This window comes from Xyrauchen texanus, chromosome 31 (genome assembly GCF_025860055.1).
Source record: "Xyrauchen texanus isolate HMW12.3.18 chromosome 31, RBS_HiC_50CHRs, whole genome shotgun sequence".
In the NCBI taxonomy this organism is placed as follows: domain Eukaryota; kingdom Metazoa; phylum Chordata; class Actinopteri; order Cypriniformes; family Catostomidae; genus Xyrauchen; species Xyrauchen texanus.
Window position 1 is genome coordinate 18,435,439 of NC_068306.1, and position 22,760 is coordinate 18,458,198.

A 22,760-nucleotide genomic window follows, 5' to 3' on the forward strand; every position below is an offset into this window, starting at 1 on the left:
TGTATGAAGCGGAATCTACTATCAGCCTAATTTAAAAGAAAAGAGGCATGTTTGTGTGGAAAGGAATGACAATTACTTAATTTAAATACTCAATATGCAGCGCAATATCAGTGCTGATTGTGCCTGCCAAAATAGATTGCGAGTGGTTAGTGAATGAAATGCAGGTTTTTGCACAAAAGTGGCACAACTGTTTAGTGAATCTGTCCCATAGTGTTTTATGAGCCATTAAATGTTTTCCTCATGAAAAACTACATATTCACAACAATTCAACAAAACAAGTCAATCAAGTCAAGTCATTTTTATTTGTATAACGCTTTTCAAAAACACATAGTATCAAAGCAGCTTGACAGAAAATTACGCTGTAATTTCTTTAATGTATTAAAGTCTTCATTTTGTGGTTTGATAAAAAGTATGATTGTAGATTATGCCTTAAAAAATACATATATACATATACTATTTGCCTTTATGCCCCTAGTGAGCAAGCCAAAGGCGACTATGGCAAGGAACACAAAACTCCATAAGATATAGATAATTGAGAAAAATAACCTTGGGGAAAATCAGTAATTCTCTTTGGGGATTTCTATTTTTTTTTATTATTTTTTGCCACATTTGAAATATGAGGGTGGTTTAGTCACTTTCGGGGAACTGCTTAAATTCTGGCCTTGGAACTGGATTCTCGGATGACTGAGACTCACGTGAATTTTATTGTGACTTACCTTGATCTGTTGGAGAGCTCTACAGGAACGCTGTGTCAAACAATGGTCGCTCCTCTGAGCTGCCTTTTGAACAAACAGAGAAAAAGAGAAGGCCAAATTGCAGACTATATAATGATGCTGAAATGCAACATCTAGCACCTACTGTATATTTGAAAATGTGTAAAAGAAGTGCATTGGTCCAACAAAAAGATTAGAAGAATTGTGACTCATGTTTAACGAATGACGCCTGCTGTCATGGCAGATAAGATGCAGATTAAAATGCAATTTTTTTTTTAACATATTCTTTCATAGAATGACGTAATAGCAATTTGCAGACAGAAATGAGACAGAGAACGTATATAGCATACAAAAACTTTCTCATTAGCATTTTAATTAAAATATAATTTATTCTAAAATATAAATTTGCACTCTGTTCAGAAAAACATTTAAAAGTTTTGTTCATCATTTACTCACCAAACCTTGTTCCAAACCTGTACCCTAAAAGGTACAATTTTGAAGAATATCATGATCACTCTCTTCCATATATTAAGTGAAATATGTAGTCAAAAAAGAACCATTAAAGTAGGCAAGGCAAGTTTATTTATATAGCACATGTCATACACAATGGCAATTTAAAGTGCTTTACATAAAAATGATAAAGAAAATACAAGTTAAAATATATTTTAAAACCAATTAAAAACAAGAAATAAGAAAAGTTTAAGAAAAAATAATAAAAGTAGTCCATGTAACCTGTGCCAATGGATTCCAAGTCATCTGAAGTAATACAATATTGTGTAAGGACCAGTCATTGTTCACTGATAATCTTCCCCTCCAGTGTTGTGAGCTCAAATCCTCGATCCAATTTGTGAACAAATCCAGACTGATTTTCTGGATTTTCTTTTCAACCAATTCATTGAAAAGATCTTACTCAATAGAATAATTAATTTGCATTAATTATTGGACAACACTACTTCACTCATGAACATACCAAGTAGAGATGTCAAGATTTTCAGTGAATAACGACTTAAATTTGGTCTGTTGTTCACACAAGGTTATTGGAAGACTTGGAATATAGCACACGAGTCATATGGACCACTTATTTGGTGCTTTTTGGAAATTGACAGTCCCAGTCTTCATTTACTTTCATTTTTCTGTATGTAAAAAATCTGCCAGGAACAATTTGACAGAATTGTAATTTTTGGGAGAACTATTTCTTTATGTCTTATACATTAAATTAGAAATGTAAATAACACTTCTACTTCTCCTTGTCAGGTAATGCAGTGTGACTGCCTAAAGGCTGGGGAGGTCAATTGCTCAGATGCTATGCCCATCTCTCCTTCCAGCCCACGTGAGAAGTGGCTCCGCAGACGGACACATGTCAAACTGAGGGTGACTATCACAAGCACATATCTACAATCATACTGCAAAGCCAGTGACAGTTTAGATTAAAACATGTTGTACAGTCTTGAGAGCATACCTCATTTATCTGGAAACAGTCAAAAATAAGTATTTTTCAAGTATTGATTGGACAAACCACTGAAAATGCAAAGTGTTTGGGAAGGGATGCACTTCATCTGTGTGTGTAAATGAGTAAGGCCCCTGCAGAACAGCACAGAGAATAGTGTTGTGTGATACAGAACCTGACAAAAGTAATTTGTGCAGTCACAAATGACTGCATTTATCTAAAGTCTTATGGTTAAATGCTTGAAATTTCTTTTGTAGACAAAAATAACTGTATCTATGCATGCATTTCTTCTTTTATTTTTTAAAAGCATGAGTTGGCCCAGAGAGTGAGGGAAAAGAAGCCAATTCTTTTGCTAATTACAATTGTATTAAATTAATGCCCAGCTATTGCATTATTTAGCCTGCCAGTATTGCGTTTGGATGCTTTTTGATCCTGTTTATCTACTCTTTGTGTTTAGAATTCAGTACGATACTTTCAAATGCATTTGTCATCAAATACACATCAAATGCACTGTCAACATGATATCCTTAGAGCACTTTTGAATCTTTTCAGGTATTTCCACATTCCCCACAGAAAGAGACAGATGGTGAAGTGCCAGACAGCTGTCACCTCTGTAACCTTTCAGCAAACAAAGAAAATCTGTTTAGACAGTGATATCTTTCACAATATCAACATGCAGTTAACATATCCAGTGTATACTCACGATATGTCATAAAATAAAAACTTAAAAGACTGCATGCAAACTCTTCAGATGAAGGCAGCAAGCAAAGCCCTTTCTTATAGAACAGAGACAACACTTATAACAAGTGTAGTACAATGTGAAAGAATCAGGCTTGAATAGATATAACAATGTTTGTAAGAATTGCTTAGTTTATTAGTCATTCTTGGAGCTTAATCCTTTTATTTATTAACAGAACATAACAGCAAATCATAGAGTTCATGATATCATAGTGACAGAGGATGGTCCTCAGACGCTGGTGGGGCGGTTTATGTATGGGCCTCTTGACATGGTCACACTGACAGGGGAGAAGGTGAGATGGACTTTTATGAATTATCAATTATGAATTGTTTACTATTAGAATTTGTAATTGTTTATAAGACTAATCGTTTTTGTCATTCTTTCATTCCAATGGGTATCAAACTTTTTAAATCATTTAATTGTCTATCTTGTGATGAGGTTGTATAGGTTTAAAATTTTTTGTTAGCATTTTAAATCTGGTGCTCAATATTTAAATCTGTAATGTTTTATTAGGAAAAAGATCAGGGTTAATTTCATAAAAAAAAAAAAGATATGTTCCGATTAGGAATGGCAGGAGAAATCAACCCGATCTCATGAAAAATCGTACATAATTTACGAGTTGACAATTTCATATGGTCTCACATCATTTTGTTCACAGAAACTCGTAGGAATTCATCACGTGCAAATTCTCGGATGTCTAATGCGGAAGTAAGCGAAAGTTCAGGGAACAAGGAGTTAAGGACATACTTATTAATATTATGCCCTTACCCAAACCCCTTATCTAAACTTAACCAATCAGCAGAGTGTGTAGACATGATAGGGTGCTGCTTTTAGTATCTAAATGGTTACATCTATGATTTTGGCTCAAAACATAGTCTTGTTTTGCACAGTTTGCACAGAGTGCCAATCCTGCTTCAAATGGTTTGATTTTCCTTGCAACTGCCTTGGTCCCTATCAGAGGGACATTTCACTCTGTTTCGTTGTTTGTCCGGGGGTGGGGGGAAGAGGTCCCCTATTTTCCACACTGACCACTTAAAATCAGTATTATTGAAGCTTGAACTGTGATCTTGTATGCATTTGAAATTCACATGCTATCTGTCTCGCAGGTGGAAGTGTTTTTAATCACTCAGTCTGGTTCTGGTCGTTGGGTGCTGTTCGACACCGTGGTGACCAGCAGCAGTGGACGTGTGTCCTACACCATCCCTGCAAATAAAAGACTTGGGGTGGGGGTCTACCCCATAAAAATGGTTGTCAAGTAAGTATTTGCATTCACATTACAAAACATAGAGTAACAGTGAACAACTGCAAAATATGTTTAGAAAGGATGCATTATGTTCCTATGAGGCCTTGGGACAGTAGATATATTGTTGAAAATGAAGGCAAAATCTATTTGGACACTTTCAGGTGGTCACACTTTGAGTAACTTGAACTAAACCTGTGACTACTCTGCTAAGGCATTTGTGTGAACTAGTGGGGAACTGACTTCATATATCCACTATGATGAGACCTGGAGTCCCATTGGTTTAAATAATTGAGAAAATGGCTCAGAAAAGTGAAGTTGGATCATTGCACTTGGATTCATATTTTGTTATCTAATGTAATTAAACATATTTTTAAGCGTGACCTAAGTTTAAAAAGAATATTGGTTTTGATATTTTGTTACACAATGCAAAGACATTCATACATACAATTGTGGATTAAGAGTGTCCAAATACCTTTTGTGGCCAAAATATATCAATCCTACAATGCAATGCCTTGTTTGCAGGTGTCAGACCACTGCAAGCCTGGCAGTCAGAGGAACTGGGGCATTTGCTCCATTGACCAAAGCCATAGTTCATGGTTGATTTATAGATTGTGAAAGCTAAGTTGATTTAAGGCAATGGGGAATCTGCTACCTGACCTAGTGAAAGTGAATTTGTTGCTGACACTTTTTATTTTCTTTTAAAGAGGTGACCAGACAAATGCAGAGGCGTTCCTCACAGTGTTGCCGTGGGGAATGGAGTGTGTGGTGTTCAGTATTGATGGCTCCTTCGCTGCCAGTGTCTCTCTAATGGGCAGTGATCCAAAAGTCCGGCCAGGTGCTGTGGATGTGGTCAGGTACGTGTCTGACTGAGAACAGAATGTGATCAGCTTTGTGGCCCCTGTATAATGGCATGTGTTTTGATTTCTCTCTAGGCACTGGCAGGATCTTAGGTATCTGATCATCTACATCACTGGTCGTCCAGACATGCAGAAGCAGAGGGTGGTATCCTGGCTCTCACAGCACAACTTCCCCCAGGGCATGGTTTTCTTTTCGGAAGGGCTTGTTTACGACCCCTTGCGTCAGAAAACCATCTTTCTGAAGAGTCTGGTGAAAGAGGTCTGTCTTATATGCAACATAGAAAAACATTTAGATGTACATTAGAAAGGGCTCCCACAGTCATGGAAATCCTGGAAATATCAGGGAAGTTTAAAAATGTAGATTTTCAGGCCTGGAAAAGTAATTTTCTTAATTAGAATATTTGTCATGTTTTCCAGTAAAAATATAAATAAAATTCTTAAAACAAGATATGAGATTTTAAAACATTTATTTACATTGTATGCATCTGAGTTACAGATTAATAGGTAAATTGTTATGAAAACTGTTAATATAGTTGTTGTTACGTTCATTTTGAATACATTTTTGAGGAGGCTCAGCCTTGCTTGTCTCCTCTAACAGGTCGCCACACTGCTTGATCTATAATGCCATTTTGCTTGTCAAGTTAATACTGTATACTGTTTAAATATGTTTACTGGAAAAAAAGATACAAATACTAGTTACGTATGCAAGAAAATGATTCATTGCAGTACAGAAAGGTATGGAAATATAGTGAATATCATTTATTTCTAATTATGCTCTCACCCACATCTATTAAAGCACTTCTAAAGATATAGATTTAAACACTGGAGTCATATGGATTACTTTCCTTTATGTGATTTTTGGAGTTGCAAAGGTCTGTTCACCATTCACTTGCATTGTATGGACCTACAGATCTAAGATATTCTTCTAAAAATCTTAATTTGTGTTCAGCAAATGAAGATTGAAGAAAGTGGCATTCAACTGATCACAAAGTATAGTCAGGACATTATCGATGTAAAAAAACAGCACCATCACTATTTGAAAAAATAGATTTTTGGTCGAATCTAGACATGCCCCATTTCCAGCAGCCATCACTACAACACCTTCTCCTTGAGTAATCATGCTAAATTGCTAATTTGTACTAGAACATCACTTGCCATTATATCAATAACAGTTGAAAGCTATTTGGTTTGTTAAATGAAGCTTAACATTGTCTTTGCTTTTGTTTTTGAGATGCTGCAGTGTGCAATAGACTGGCATATTTTAAGGGCAATATTAGGTCAAAAATGGCAAAAAAAAAAAAAAGAAACAACTTTCTCTATAAACTCGTCAGTCAATCATTGTTTTGAGGAATAAAGGCTATATAATGCTTGAAATTTCCTACAAAACTGAAGATTTCATACAAAGGTGTAAACTACAGTCTTCAAAGACAAAGGACAACTGGCTCTAACAAGGACCGAAAAAGATGTGGAAGGCCCAGATGTACAACTAAACAAGAGGATAAGTACATCAGAGTCTGTAGTTTGAAAAATAGACTCCTCACATGTCCTCAGCTGACAGCTTCATTGAATACACGTTACCCTCTCAACACATTTCATGAATAACAGTAAAGAGAAGGCTCAGGGGTATAGACCTTATGGGAAGAACTGCAAAGTAAAAGGCACTTTTGAAACAGAAAAACAAAAGGTTAGATTGGGCAAAGAAACACAGACATTGGAAGTGACCGACAAGACCACATCTATGGCAAGTGCTGCAGGAAGTATCTGGACAAACTGACAGCTAGAATGCCAAGGATCTGCAAAGCTGTCATTGCTGCATGTGGAGGATTTTTTTATGAGAAATCTTTGAAGTAGTTTAAGAAGTTCTGACATTTTTCTCATTATTAATGTCCTGACTATACATTGTGATCAGCTGAATGCCCCTTTAGTGAATAAAAGTACCAATCTCTTTCCATAAGAGCAAAATCTGTACATTATTCCAAACTTTTGGCTTCCAGTGAAAATATACAGTAAATGCAGTACTGTACAAAGGTTTTAGGCACTTGGGATGTCTTCAAAAATAATGGCATAAATAGGTTTCATTTATTACTTAATGTCATACAAAGTCCAGTAAACATAAAAAAGCTAAATCAATATACTGTGTGACCACCTTTGCCTTTAATACAGCACCAATTATCCTAGGTACACCTGGACACAGTTTTTCTTGGATTTTGGCAGATAGGATGTTCCAAGCTTCTTGGAGAATTCGTTGCAGTTCTTCTATTTATTTAGGCTGTCTGAATTGCGTCTCTATGTAATCTCAGACTGACACGATGTTCAATGGGGCTCTGTGGGGGTCATGACATCTGTTGCAGGGCTCCCTGTTCTTCTATTCCCAATCTTTTTTTATTTGCAAAAGTAATGATTGTAAGTCTAACTTTTATATTTCCTATTGACACACTAAAGCTGAAGATATAAATAACCATCTTAAGACGAATGCTTTTGTGAAACATCTTATGTGCCTAAGACTTTTGAACAGTACTGTATATTATTTAAATCATTATTCAGTTATCATGAATGGCTGGAAGAATCAATGAAATTCAACGTTTCTGTGGTTCACAGTGTTGGGATAGCAATAAATTGGGAAGTAATTATTAGCCTCAATATTTTATAGCATTTATATATGACACTATCTGTATCATTATACATAGCAGGAATTGCGTTAATTAATGTAGGATGTAACTAATAATTACATTTTTTGTTTATTTTTTGGATTACTTTCTGATAGCACAGAAATTAGATCATACATGACTGTGCAGTTGCATAGAAACTACAGAAACTAGGTGTAAAAAAAAAAAAGAAGGAAACAAAAAAAAGAAGACTATTTGCTTTTTTCCCCCACAGTGTCACATTAAGATCAGTGCAGCATATGGGTCAATGAAGGACATGTCTGTATACAGCACGCTGGGACTGGCACCGAATCAGATATACATTGTGGGCAGACCATCTAAGAAGCATCAGCACCAATGCCAGGTAAAGCTCATTTCACTTAGTTAACCAGGTTATAGGTATGCATAGCATATTAAAAATACAACCAAATGTGATAAATTTAAGATATTTAATTTAGTCCATTCCATTCATTAACATACTGTCGCTACGTATTTGGACACTTGAGTTTCACTTAAAGTGATAGTTAAAAAAAATGTAAAATGTCTCTCATCATTTACTCACCCTCATGCTATTCCAGATGCATATGACTTTCTTTCTTCAGCAGAACAATTAAAAGAATATATCAGCTCTGTAGGTCCACACAATGCAAGTGAATGGTGATCAAACCTTTGTAGCTCCAAAAAATAACATAAAGGATACATAAATCTCCATCTCTACTTTACCTTTCACTTTCAGATGTGAAACAGAAACAAATTTAAGTCCACATTCACTTAGTGAAGATGGACTTAAATTTGTATCTGTTTCTCGCCTGCACCAATTATATTGCTTCTGAAGATGTAGATATAACCCCTGAACTTCTATGTTCCCTTTATGTGATGTTTGGAGCTGCAAAGGTGTCATCACCATTCACTTGCATTGTATGGACCTACAGAGCTGAGATATACTCCTTTAAATCTTCATTTGGGTTCAGCAGAAGAAAGAAAGTCATACACATGAGGGTGAGTAAATATTTCATTTTTGGGTGAACTGTTCCTTTACAATTGTATGAATGTCATTGCATGAGATGACAAAATATCAAACCAAGTGGAATTTATTTGAAAGGAAGTTAGCACAAGCACACTATTCAAGCTGAACTCTCTGCTAGGACTTGAAGGTGACTTCATTCAGCGACAAAACAAAATCACCTTGACACTAGCTGTTAGTTCTAAAAAGGATTTGTTTGCAGATTCCACTTGCACTGATATTGTGTTTCTATTAATGCTATGAAATTCAGTCACATTCAACTATCCAAATACTTTTTGGGGCCAATGTATCCTATCGTTCACAATTTTCCTTCTCTTCATCTGTTTCTCATCTTTCTTAGTTTCTCAGTGAAGGCTATGCAGCTCACCTCTCTACTCTGGAGTTTGAGCATGGCTCACGCTCCAAAAAGAACCGCATGGTGCTACGTCAGGGCTCTTTTGGCCTCTCCTCCAAGACGGACTTCCTGTCTCCATCTCCTGACTTCCTATCCAGCAAACGCACCCCACTCCTGCGGAGAGCCATTTCTGTTCAGCAGCCGTCTCCGCCTTCCTCATCTGTCTCCACTCCCAAACCTGAGCGTGCTCAGAGCCAGCCTGAGTCTCATAAAGATGGACCAGAGATCCGTATTCAGACCGATGACCAGGAGGAGGATGAGGAGAGCGAGATAATCCAAGATGTCACATGGTAAGAGAACTCCATTAGTTGTGGGGAAATGAGAGTATGTTATTGGACAGTAAATCGAACTACTGCAGTAAGTGCTCTCTTAACCTTTCATTTTGTCACAATATATGTAGTAGGCTAAACATAAATTTTGTAAAACAAGACGACGAGATTTATAATAAGCAATAAGTAATGAGAGGTGTGCATCACAGTAATTTTACCTCAGGTTTTCATTATTTTTACAACTTTTTTCTTCTAGTTTATGGCCCTGCAATATGGCATTTTCATATGGCAATAATACATTTTTTAAAGTACAGTAGAGTGTAACAGTGCCGGCCTCTTTTTTTTAGGAATTTGCAGTTGCCAAGCAACTAGCAATTAGTATAGATTGTGCAGTCACAGGTGTGCATTATAGTTATTTTACAATGGCTTTGAATGCAGAATTTAGAGTCTGAACTTTTCATTTTATAATGATATTTATTAGGGGTGTCAAATGATAAAAATATTTAATTGCGATAAATCGCATAATGTTTTTGTAGTTAATCGTGATTAATCGCAATATCTTTATCATGTGACTATTTGTACCACTCATACAAAAAGTCTACACTGTCATTTACAATTGACAGCTCTGTGCAAAATGCATCAAAAACTCCTTTTTAGACTCCAGTCACTATTGTAACCAGTGGGATTAAATGATGACTCCCTTCTCATGAACTATGGTTTATTCAAAGGGTCATATTTAGAACAACAGTTAGTTCCTGTCCTCTAATTTGACATTGAGTACAACAAGCATATGTGTGATATTGCTTAGAGATATTATGGTACAGTATTTTAGAACAAAATCTTTGGCCATTGGGATCAACTTTGTACACCTCATCTCTATGCCTTCAATGCTTTAGCAATAACAGTGTGCTGACAAATTCATTGGAGCTGTTTCTCTGCAGTTGTCATGGAAATACATGCTTTGCGATTGACTTGACAAAGTTCATTGCAGAACTCAACAAATCTGTGGAGATTTATTCGGTGAGATTTGATTCAATGCATAAGAGCAGAGTGTCATTTGGAAACAGGCTTTAATTTTGGATTGCATTGCTTAGAGCCAGAGCAGCCCATTGGCTATTTGAAAGCCATTCCGTTTTCTTCGTGGTTGCTGTGAAGCACCTGAGTTGCTCTGGATGGCACAGGTCCCCACTCACTGTCACAGGATAAATCAGCCTGTGTATCTTTACAAGACAGCCCAGAGACCAGGGGAAAATGGCTTTCTTATTGCCAGTCCTGATTTGGTGAAGGGGCGGGAACAAATCTCAGCCTTGTCTTGAACTTTTGGGTTGGAGTTAATTGGCTACTAGAAACATTGATGGCCATTGTGAAATGAGGCATCTCTTGGCTGAAGTTTGGATTGTGTTTCTCTTTCACAGTCTGATGGAGCAAATCATTCTGGTAGAACTGTTCTGCTCTGCTCCGTGGCTCTGAATGTGAAAAGATTAGTTTGTTTAGGAATGCCATCAGAAGATTCCACAGCCAGCGGTCTGAGCCGTTTTCAATAGCTAGTTAATGGATGACATACAACACTAAATCTATCATAATGGGGGAAAATATTATTCATATAAATATTATATTTTGGTAACATTTTACAATTACATAAACCACGAATAACACCTTTTCAGCACTTATTTATACGGTATTAGTTAACATTATTTTCGAAATAAACACATTTTTATTACATATGCATATGCAAAAAGTAACATGTTACATATTTTAACATTGGTTAATGCACTATGAAATAACATTAACTCCATACCATTTTTATAAAATAACATTAACTCCATACCATTTTTATAAATGAACATTAACCAAGATTAATAAAATACTGTACAAAAATATTGTATTTGTTCATGATACCTAATGCATCAAGTAATGTTTACCAATAGAAACTTACTGAACCCCCTTGCGGGTTCGAGCACACTCGACGAGATGTGTTACTAATATTTAAACATATTAGTGCAAGAAAATGTAAAAAAAATTACGATTTATTTTTTATATTTTTCTATTTCAGAGATCAAACATTTTTCATGGATTTCACAGATTTTTTTGTTGTGGAGATTTATGGCAAAATTAAACAATTTTTAAAGGATATAAAGAACAGTTTATTAAACAGATCTGGCTTTAAATTCTAAATGGATTAGCCATGTTTGAATCAGTTTTAAAGGATCCTATATATAGACAACTGTAACAACACAGCATTAGATTATGTATTAATGTGCCATATTTTATACTAGCTTCTATATTAAAGGAGAATTCTGGGTTCTATACAGGTTCAGCTCAATTGAAAGCATTAGTGGCATAATATTTACTTTTAATATAATATAATATAATATAATATAATATAATATAATATAATATAATATAATATAATATAATATAATATAATACTTTTCTTTAAAAATAGCAAAAAATATGGCTACAGTGTGGCACTTAAAATGTGAATGGGGCCAATTTTTTAACATTAAAATACTGACTGTTACAAAAGTATAGCCACAAGACATAAAGGATATACATGTAAATATGATTTTAGTGTGATAAAATTACTTACTAACCTTTTCTGTGTAAAGCCTGTTTTACAACTTATCTACCATGACGACGTAATGTCAATGAACCCTAAAATGACCATTTAACCTTGCAACCAGAGGCGGCGGCAGCCGATTTTGCCGGGGCTTCAGCCCCGAATGTTTTGACTGTAGCCCCGAATGTATTTTGAAAAGTTGACTGACAAATATGAAACCGGCCAATAGCCTATGTAAACCCCCGAAATCATAAGTTGCCTTATTTCATTGTGCTTTGGCTTTGCACATACTGCATACAGCCTGTAAAAATAGACATAGGCATAATCTAGCCTATAGAATAAGTTCCTTTGCTGTAGGTAGCCTATGGGCGACTCCGTTTCTTCCTCTCTGTTGAATATGCAGCAGGTAGGGGAGGAGCTTGCACAGTCGTTGACATCAACTAACGTTACTTAGTGGCGAGTTAACAGCAGTTAGCAGGAAAGACAGCAAAAATGACCAAATGAGGCTTTGGGGATTTTTCCGAAAGAAGTCAGTGGGTAAGAATTCAAATTTTGTTTTTGTCCTTAAAGTCTGAAGATCATCATCCAGCTGGCTTTCACCCACAGTAGGCTAAACCTCAAGAGGTCCACTACCAGCTCATTGTTAGCGCATTCGCCTTTCACGCTGGAGACTGCGGTTTGAGTCCCGTTCGGAGTGTACTTTTCTTGTTTATCAGGTGTTACTTTCGCTAAGGATAACCAATGAGCATTAACATAAAATGTATGTGTGACTTGTTTTATGATATTAGTTTGTAGGAAATATACACTTTGATTAAATGGTTTTGTAGAGTGTAGCAAAGATGAGCTACAGACTGAGGAGCAGCAGCAGCAGCTGTGCCAGAATCAGGCATGGAAACTGGTAACAATTAATCAGTCACTTTACTTTAGAGAAAATTAAAAGTGAAACATTGTTTATCCCAATAATCCTAATGAAAGGATTTTGACAGATGAATTATTCTCATAGAGATGATGAGAATTATATACAGTTCGATGCCATAGTGTGTCAATGAACATAGACTAAAGTTATTCATGTATTGCTTTAATTTAGGATCTTATACATCATTTTGACTATTTATGTCAAAAAATATAAATTATTCAATATTAAAGTAATACTCACTTTACTCACTATAATATAACTCTTTTGTGATGACTTTATGGTAATGTATATGAAAATTCAAGAATCATGATAGATTTTAGGGCAATCCCACTGATCTGCTCTTCCCAATACATTTTCTTCAATGGTATTGGTCTACAATTTGAAATATGTAGCACTTGATGAATTAGTTGATTGAAGCTGATTTGCAATAAGTTATGTGCTGTATCTGTTCTTTTGCATCACAGATGATTCAGGGAGGAGAGAGGATGAGTTAGTCGAGGATAGTACTAGAGTGGAAGATTTAGGAACTGTAGAAACAGGCCCAGCCAGAGCAAAACTCAAAGAATACCCTCTCACCAGCTTTGGACTACAGAGAAGTGGTTGCTAGTGTGAAAATAAAATTGTCAAATAAAATAAAAAGCTGCATCAGTGTAAATAAGGAGGTTAGAGGCTACAACTCTTGAGGTTTAGCCTACTGTGGGTGAAAGCCAGCTAGATGATGATCTTAAGACTTTAAGGACAAAAACAAATGTGAATTCTTACCCACTGACTTCTTTCGGAAAAATCCCCAAAGCCTCATTTGCTTAATTTTTGCTGTCTTTCCTGCTAATTGCCGTTAACTTCGCCACTAAGTAACGTTAGTTGATAACGACTGGGCAAGCTCCTCCTCTACCTGCTGCATATTCAACAGAGAGGAAGAAATGGAGTCGCCCATAGGCTACCGACTGCAAAGGAACTTATTCTATAGGCTAGATTATGCCTATGTCTATTTTTACAGGCTGTATGCAGCATGTGCAAAGCCAAAGCACAATGAAATAAGGCAACTTATGATTTCGGGGGTTTACATAGGCTTTTGTCTGGTTTCATATTTGTCAGTCAACTATTCAAAATACATTCGGGGCTACATTCAAAAGAACAGATGGATTATTTCTCAAATTCTCAGGGGAGGCAGAGCTTATCCTAGGGGAGGCACTGCCTCCCCCTAGACACGCCCCTGCTCCCGCCCCGCTTCGGCGGTATTCCCTACTGAGTGCTCCTCGCGGCAGCCCCTCTCTGGCGAATTCCACTGAGGAAGGACCTTCTGGACCGCGAATTGGTACTCTTCCCGGTCTGAAGACCCACAGAGGTGCGCAGTCAGATCAGTGCTCTCATTTCTGTTGGAGGGGAGGCTATCCCCCTCCACCTTGAAGGTGTATGTAGCCGCTACCATGGCCTCCCATGATGCAGTGGACGGCAAGTCCTTGGGTAAGCACGACTTGATTATCAGGTTCCTTAGGGGCACCTGGAGGTTGAACCCTCCCTGGCCAAATCTGTTCCTCTCCTGGGATCTCTCAGTGGTCCTCTTGGGCCTCCAGAGACCCCCCTTCGAGCTGCTAGAATCAGTCGAGCTCAAGGCCCTCTCCCTGAAGACGGCCCTTCTGATTGCGCTCACTTCCATCAAGAGGGTTGGGGACCTGCAAGCATTCTCTGTCAGCGACAATTGCCTGGAGTTTGGTCCGGCAGACACTCATGTCGTCCTAAGGCCGAGACCGGGCTACATGCCCAAGGTTCCTACGACTCTCCGGGCTACATGCCCAAGGTTCCTACGACTCCCTTCAGAGACCAGGTAGTGAACCGGCCTATCCCGGGAGGAGGCAGACCCATCCCTTTCGTTGCTGTGTCCAGTGCGTGCCCTGCATACTTATGTGGATCGCATGCAGAGCTTTAGACGTTCTGAGCAGCACTTTGTCTGCTTTGGTGGACAGCGGAAAGGTAAATCTGTCTCCAAACAGAGGCTTTCCCACTGGGTGGTTGATGCCATAGCATTGGCCTATCACACTCAGGCCGTGCCCGCCCCTTTGCTGGTTCGAGCACACTCGACCTCCCTAGCAGACATATGCAGAGCAGCGGGTTGGGCAACACCCAATACCTTTACTAGATTTTACAATCTCAGGTTTGAGTCATTTTCATCCTGTGTTCTCTCAGATCCGAGCCAGTAGAACTCAGTAACGTGGAAACAGGCGATCACGTGCGCTCTTATCCCAAGAGACCCCACTAACTCGGCTCCCTGGATGACTCCTCCCTAGCCCTCTGGTCCGCGAATTCAGTGGAGGAATTCCCTGACCAGACCCTGAAACTACTCTGTACTGGAATAGGTGCTCCACAGGACAGGCCCCTGTGTGGATTAATCCCCCTGTGTGTATTTTCTGTGGTACGATCCCCTTGTGAGTGGACCCTTGTCTCCCTTGGGCAGTCCCTGCTGCCCCCCGGTTGCCGTGTTGTAGCAACTCCTACCTCTAAGCAGGTAGGATCTACCACCACGCCATTTTCCACATTTGGTCTGAAAAACCATGTGATGTATTTCACCACTCTTTACCTCCCCTAGCCTCGGCAGGTGTGGTCTCCGCGGGGTCTTTTCCCCCTGAAAGAATAGAAGTTGGAAAGGAACGCCTTCCCCGATGCATGTGATAGCGTTAAGATGGCCCCAGCTGCTTTAACTCTATGCGAGAAACATAGAGAGAGAAAAGGCGCGGCTGGCGTGGCTTGCTCCCATCCTTGGCACGTCGCCTAGTTCCCCCCTTCGGGGTGCCGGGAACCAGAAGTTATGACGATTTTATGGGGCGTTGGGGAAGGGTACGTGCAGTCTGACGCAGCCTGTCTCTTTGGCACGCAACTGCCAGCCCGCACCGGTGTCCGCAGTGCACGTACACGGTTCAGCGAATGACGTGATTAAATATGGACCCAATATGGCTCACGTCAACACGACGTCAAAGTGAACGACAGATGGGGAACGTCTAGGTTACTATTGCAACCACTGTTCCCTGATGGAAGGAATGAGACGTTGTGTCCTCCTGGCCACGACGCTGAACCGAGCCACTGTTATGGCTGAACCTCATTCTCGGCTCCTCAGGGCAAAATCCTGAATGGACTCATTTCCCTCCCTTTATACCCGTATGTCCGGGGGCGGACCATGCAAATTCTGTCTGCTAATTTCTCATTGGCCTTTTCTCAAGTTCAGAGATGCACGAGGCTCTCAAGAGAGACCCCTAGTGTCGCTTCTTCTACACAACGTCTCATTCCCTCCATCAGGGAACGGAGGTTACAATAGTAACCTAGACGTTTCAGTTTGCAGATGTTTGGACCACTCAACATGTTTGGCAGACATGGGTCAATGATAATCAGTATATAAATTCAGAATTTTATGATGCAACATTTTATTTTAACATGGTTGGCAGTGATTTGATGATGCTGGCCATTACTTTGTTTATTCAGCTTTATAGAAAATCAGCTGTAATGTTTTAAACGACATTTAACACCTATGAAGATATATTTGGTGCAAAACAAATGAGCACCTGTGACAGTGTTATTTGTAGTTGTAGAGATTAGCCACACATGTGTATCAGTAAATTTGAAGTCACAGAGAATTTTATTTTAAGAGTTGCAAGCTTGTAGATTTTTTTTCTCTCCCACAAACACAACACAACAGTTACACCTTCTCAAATTCTTCATTGCAGGTGCACAAATCCTTTTCTACGAATCACAAATTAAGAAACTCATACACTCACATTTTTGCTACAGTTGTTGCAGTAAATATGGTGCAAAACACATTCACACACCCGCATCAAAAAATGTGAAGTCACGGACAGATTTTGCTCATCCGCAAATCAGTATGTGAATTCAACCAATGAGAGTTGCACACTTGTAGAATATTTTCTCACAAATATAGTTTTTTTTCTTTTATATTTTTCTCACACAAACAAAAGTAAAACTGCTTGAATCTGCTGCTACGAGTCTCAAACACTGTTTTTCGCGCGCTCTCCCTTTTGCACCACATGTCTGCATAAAATATGGAGCAAAAGTGAGTTGTGCATATGTAGAGGCAGTAGGCGGGCACTGTTCAGAGATCAGAGAATTTTGGCCAATCAGAAGAGCTAGTTTGGGCGCCTCTCCATTGGCGGAACATGACGTCCGAACAGGAAAAAAAAAAAAAAACTTCCATGAGCATCTTCCCGAGCTGGCAATGGCCAATACCAATAAAGATATGTTTGTTCTTTCTTTTTCTGAAATCACTCACCGTTATACATTTGTTTATAGTTTATATATGTACGCTGGTCACTGCGGTCAACCCAGCTGCGATTAAAATCCATTTAACAGAAAGACGTGCTTTCTGACTCCTGTTGAGTGCAGAAGATAGCCAGTCTTACTATATTGACGAAAACGCGTTTATTAAGTGTCTGTGACGTGCTGGTGTTTATTAATATGTTTGATTTAGCCTATGTGAAATCTGACTGGTTAAGACTCTTGGATAGGGCAGGTAAATATTTTATAACCAAAGTTTAATGAATTAAATGACATTAAATTACATATAATAAATTAAATTACATTATATTACATATAATAAATGTGACTTTTCTGCCAAGAATCTCTCATTGTCATTCATATGTACCTTGTAATAAACTTTGAATTGTAAATCCTGTAGGTCAATTAAAAGTGCAGTGTTTGAGAAAATTAAAGGCAACATCACCCCGAAATTATTAATGTTGTTAACTTGTTGAACTGAATACAAAGCAATAACCACAAAATAATTACTACAAAATTAACATCAACACTGAAATAAGAGCGTGCGTTTTATCAGTCAATAAATAATATTTTCCATGGAAAGCAGGAGAGCTGTGTTATAAAATGTTCAGTGTAAATATAGAAATTAAATTCATGTTAAAAATTAATGTTTTCTTTTTTAAATACTCTGATGGTAAAAAGCAACAACAACCCACTTAGTTACAAATGGACTGTTTGATCCATGAGAAAGTGAAGTTCAATTAAATAATATCCATAATATCTCAGCCTCCCCCTTCTTTAATACTGTTTTTATTTTTCTAAAATAAAGAAAATCTCAAATACATAACGCCATAGCTTAAAGCTATGCAGCTCCTGTGTAAGTGTATGAACCACTGATCTGTGGTGTGTGGAATTGGCTGTGACGCAAGGGGCACCAAATTGGTGACGGCAGGTCTGATGACATTTAAAAGAAAATATTGACCGGCTAAATTAATTTAATCAAACAGGCTCTTGCACCATGTAAAATACCCTAATTTGGAATGAACCTTATTTGAGTTCAAAAAGACAAAAATGTTTTTAAATTAAAGTTTACACTGCACTCCTGGAAGGGGTGCCAAAGTTGCAGTTACTTTGAAGTTATGTTGTTGTTTTTGCGATTTTTTTTTCAGTATGAATAGTTGAAAATTGTCATGTTTTTATGCAATATATATATATATTATTGAGTTTTCCTTTCCTTGTTTTTATTTTTTATTATCCAGAAAGCTTGTAACCAGTGATGGTCCTCATGCTTCTGCAGAACTCCCAGGTGTCATTCTGCTGTAGCCTCTGCTCCGGCTTACTCCTATAATCATTTATAATTATTATTAATAATAATGCATTTTATTTATAGGTGCCTTTCAAAACACTAAAAAAAAAAATAAGCACACTATTGATTGATAATGAGAATGCAATTTAAACAAGAGTTTTATAAACCGTCAATTACAGAATGATGGTGTTATAAGTATTATGTAACCTGTGTTATGACATGTCACAGTAGATACAAATGCAAATATGTAATTTTTAACTAATAATACAAAAAGATATTATGAGAAGCTAATTTTATTAGGTGTGTGTATCAGTGTGCAGCAGGTGCTGAAGCCACAGTAGACACTGTTGTGCATTCTGATGGATTGTGCATGAGTACAACAGCATGCCAAAAGTGCGGTTGTACTTTAAGATGCACATAGCTGTTATCTGAAATAAGAAAAGGAAAGAATTTATAAAAGTGTGATCATTTGAAAACAAGGATATGACATCGTTTTGATATTTTTTTTGTTACCAAATCTCTTTCCTTATCGCTCTGATCTGTCACTTGTGTCTGGGTTTTCATTTAGATAGATAATTTTAAGTTAATCTCAATGCCATATAAAACATAAAATGTAAGAAGACATTCTGTGTATGATGTCAGGAGATATTTCACTGTAATTTTGTCCAATACTACATTAAATGAGTTAATTAATTAAACTTTGGTTATAACATATTTACCTGCCCTATCCAAGAGTCTTAACCAGTCAGATTTCACATAGGCTAAATCAAACATATTAATAAACACCAGCACGTCACAGACACTTAATAAACACGTTTTCGTCAATATAGTAAGACTGGCTATCTTCTGCACTCAACAGGAGTCAGAAAGCACATTTTTCTGTTAAATGGATTTTAATCGCGGCTGGGTTGACCACAGTGACCAGCGTACATATATGAACAATAAACAAATGTATTTCAGAAAAAGAAAGAAAAAACATATCTTTATTGGTATTGGCCATTGCCAGCTCGGGAAGAGGCTCATGGAAGTTTTTTTTTTCCCTGTTCGGGCGTCATGTTCCGCCAATGGAGAGGCGCCCAAACTAGCTCTTCTGATTGGCCAAAATTCTCTGATCTCTGAACAGTGCCCGCCTGCTGCCTCTACATATGCACAACTCACTTTTGCTCCATATTTTATGCAGACATGTGGTGCAAAAGGGAGAGCGCGCGAAAAACAGTGTTTGAGACTCGTAGCAGCAGATTCAAGCAGTTGTACTTTTGTACTTGTGTTTGTTGTGAGAAAAATATCAAAGAAAAAAATATATATTTGTGAGAAAATATTCTACAAGTGTGCAACTCTCATTGGATGAATTCACATACTGATTTGCGGATGAGCAAAATCTTTCCGTGACTTCACATTTTTTGATGCGGGTGTGTGAATGTGTTCCCCTTCTGTCGCTCTCTCCACGTTGTGTCAGAGAAGCGACACTAGGGGTCTCTCTTGAGCGCCGATATCCACCTCTGATCTATGAAAAAAGGCCACTGAGAGTTGGTAGCCGGTATTTGCATGTCCCGCCCCCGGACATACGGGTATTTAAGCGGCGCAAATACGGGAGTTCATTCAGAAAATTTCTTCGGAGCCGATGGTCGTGTCTGCAATTGCTGCATGTTACACACCGAGTTCCTGTCATTCCTCTGCTGCATGCTGTTGGATTCCACGGCGCACAACAGCGGCTTTCTCCTGTTTGCACGGCTGTGCATTCCTGCCCCTGGGCACTTCGACAGTGCAGATCATAAAAAGAACTCTCACGAGTCCTTTTTTCATAAAAGAGTGATTTTATTTAAAAGAGTAATTTCCTCTAAAAGAGCAAAACACAGCGGCGTTGAACGTCCTTTTTAGGACGCGTCTTTATAAAGATGCCTTTCCGCCCCTGTGTTGTTTCTGGATGCGGTAGAGTGCTCTCCGCTTCAGACGGCCACAGGCGTTGTCTCGTGTGTCTGGGTAGCGATCACACCGCGGCTGCGTTTGAGGATGGTTCATGTTCTCACTGCGAGACCATGACAACGTTGTGGTCACGGCTTGCTTACAACCGTAAGCAAGCCACTCCAGCCGCCCCCGCGTTGCTCCTTCTTCCCACGGGATTGAGGACGATGCGGCTGGCGATGGAGGCGATTTGGGGATGGCAGCGGGTGCAGCTCCGCCGGGTACGCCCCCTTGGACCACCCACACCCCGGCACGCTCGTTGATTCCCGTCCGTGCTCGCCTCACAGCCAGTCTGCCGACCCTCTTGCGATGGAAGCAGATGAGCTCGCTGCGGCATCGGAGGGCGTGGTATCTGATGCTGAGGACTCCCCTGGGCTGCCGCTTTCGGGCCTGCACGCCCAGGCTGAGGCAGACGCACAGATGACCGACATGCTTTCCCGGGCAGCCAACAGCGTGGGCTTGGACTGGAACCTTCCATCCTCCCCACAGCCATCACGGCTGGACGACTGGTTCCTGGGGTCTGGGCGCCGCTCACAGCCTCGCCCCCCCCCGGTCCCGTTTTTCCCGGAGGTGCATGATGAGCTGACGTCTTCGTGGAGAGCACCCCTCTCCACTCGCCAGCAGTTCTCCACGGTGAAGAAGCAGACGGAGGCCATTTCTCACGCCGCAAGCCTGCTGCCACGGCCCATGCCCCGTCTGCTCGCCGAAAGGCGTCCTCCCGCGGCCAGAAGACAAGCTCCTGCTCCGCCTCAACCCGGGCCCAGCTCTCAGCCCCAGCGTCGAGCAAACCGTGGGAAGCGCACGCCCCCTGTCTCACGGACCCACTCGAGGACCCGGAAGGCTCCCAGGCGCTCCTGAGACAACGCACCCAGAGTCCAAGACGTTAGCTCCGGAGGTGGTAAGACCGCTCCGTCCCCCGGTGGAGGCCCGGGAGGAGAATCCTGTGTTTTTTCATTTGCCGCACCCCCCAACAGGGGCTGCGGTACCCAAATTCTCAATAAGAGCTATTTCTTTTGTCTCTGGGTCACATGGCCCGCAAATGCCGTTCTCACGGCACTCTGCTTTCAGGCCTCAACAGTCCCGGCTTCCTGGATGCGGTGTCCCCACCCTCAGCCCCACGACTGTTCCCCGGCCAGCCGGTTCAGACGAGTCCAGAGGACGCCAGCATCAGACATCCTTCTCAGTCACGAACCCGCCCCCCGCCGGGTGCGCGGAGCAAGGTAAGTGCTTTGAGTTTATTCTCAGCACCAGAGCCTCGGGACGCTACAGTGCCTCCCGATGCCGCATTACCTGTTCCGCACCGCTGCGAAGCCCCGCCGGGTACGTCCAAAATACTCGTCCCCTTGGTGCCCCTACACGGAGCTTAGAGGCGTGGCTTTCACTGCCCAGCCCGTCACGCTGGCTCCCCCCTCTACGAGGCTGGATCTACCACCGCACCAACTTTTCCACATAGGTCCTAACAGGCCATGTGATGCATTCGCCACTCGTATAAGGGCACCGGCCGTAGTTGCTCTATGCGAGAAACATAGAGAGAAAAGAGGCCCAGCCAGGCTGGCCCGTTCCCAGGTTGGCGGCCATCACCTTGTTCCCCCTCCAGGGTAACGAAAAGGATTCTGATGGATTGAATGGGGCATTGGGGAAGGGTACGTGCAGTCTGAAACAGTTGGTCATCCTGCACGTTAGAATACCTGCTCGCTCCTGTATCAGCAGTTCACGTACACGGCTCAGCGCATGGCACTTTTATAAGTGGACCCCTAGTGTCGCTTCTCTGACACAACGTGGAGAGAGCGACAGAAGGGGAACGTCTAGGTTACGTATGTAACCTCCGTTCCCCGATGGAGGGAACGAGACGTTGTGTCTTCCCCGCCACGTCGCTGAGCCGAGCCACTGTTGTGGCCGGACCATTTCCAGCTCCTCATTTCCAGCTCCTTCATTCAGGAAAAATCCTGAATGAACTCCCGTATTTGCGCCGCTTAAATACCCGTATGTCCTGGGGTGGGACATGCAAATACTGGCTGCCAACTCTCATTGGCCTTTTTTCATAGATCAGAGGTGGATATCGGCGCTCAAGAGAAACCCCTAGTGTCGCTTCTCTGACACAACGTCTCGTTCCCTCCATCGGGGAACGGAGGTTACATACGTAACCTAGACGTTTTGCACCATATTTACTGCAACAACTGTAGCAAAAATGTGAGTGTATGAGTTTCTTAATTTGTGATTCGTAGAAAAGGATTTGTGCACCTGCAATGAAGAATTTGAGAAGGTGTAACTGTTGTGTTGTGTTTGTGGGAGAGAAAAAAAATCTACAAGCTTGCAACTCTTAAAATAAAATTCTCTGTGACTTCAAATTTACTGATACACATGTGTGGCTAATCTCTACAACTACAAATAACACTGTCACAGGTGCTCATTTGTTTTGCACCAAATA

General features: G+C 40.1%; 1 protein-coding gene across 1 annotated transcript in view; it reads left to right on the forward strand.

Annotated features, from left to right (window-relative positions):
* The window catches only part of plrdgb (PITP-less RdgB-like protein), a 100,703-nt gene that overhangs the window by 75,435 nt on the left and 2,508 nt on the right, over positions 1–22,760 (forward strand). Inside the window, exons 13-19 of the mRNA XM_052099827.1 lie at positions 1,968–2,084; positions 3,075–3,191; positions 4,006–4,154; positions 4,847–4,996; positions 5,075–5,258; positions 7,880–8,008; positions 9,009–9,352. Coding sequence (XP_051955787.1) covers positions 1,968–2,084; positions 3,075–3,191; positions 4,006–4,154; positions 4,847–4,996; positions 5,075–5,258; positions 7,880–8,008; positions 9,009–9,352 — 1,190 coding nt within the window. The remainder of the gene's footprint in view (positions 1–1,967; positions 2,085–3,074; positions 3,192–4,005; positions 4,155–4,846; positions 4,997–5,074; positions 5,259–7,879; positions 8,009–9,008; positions 9,353–22,760) is intronic.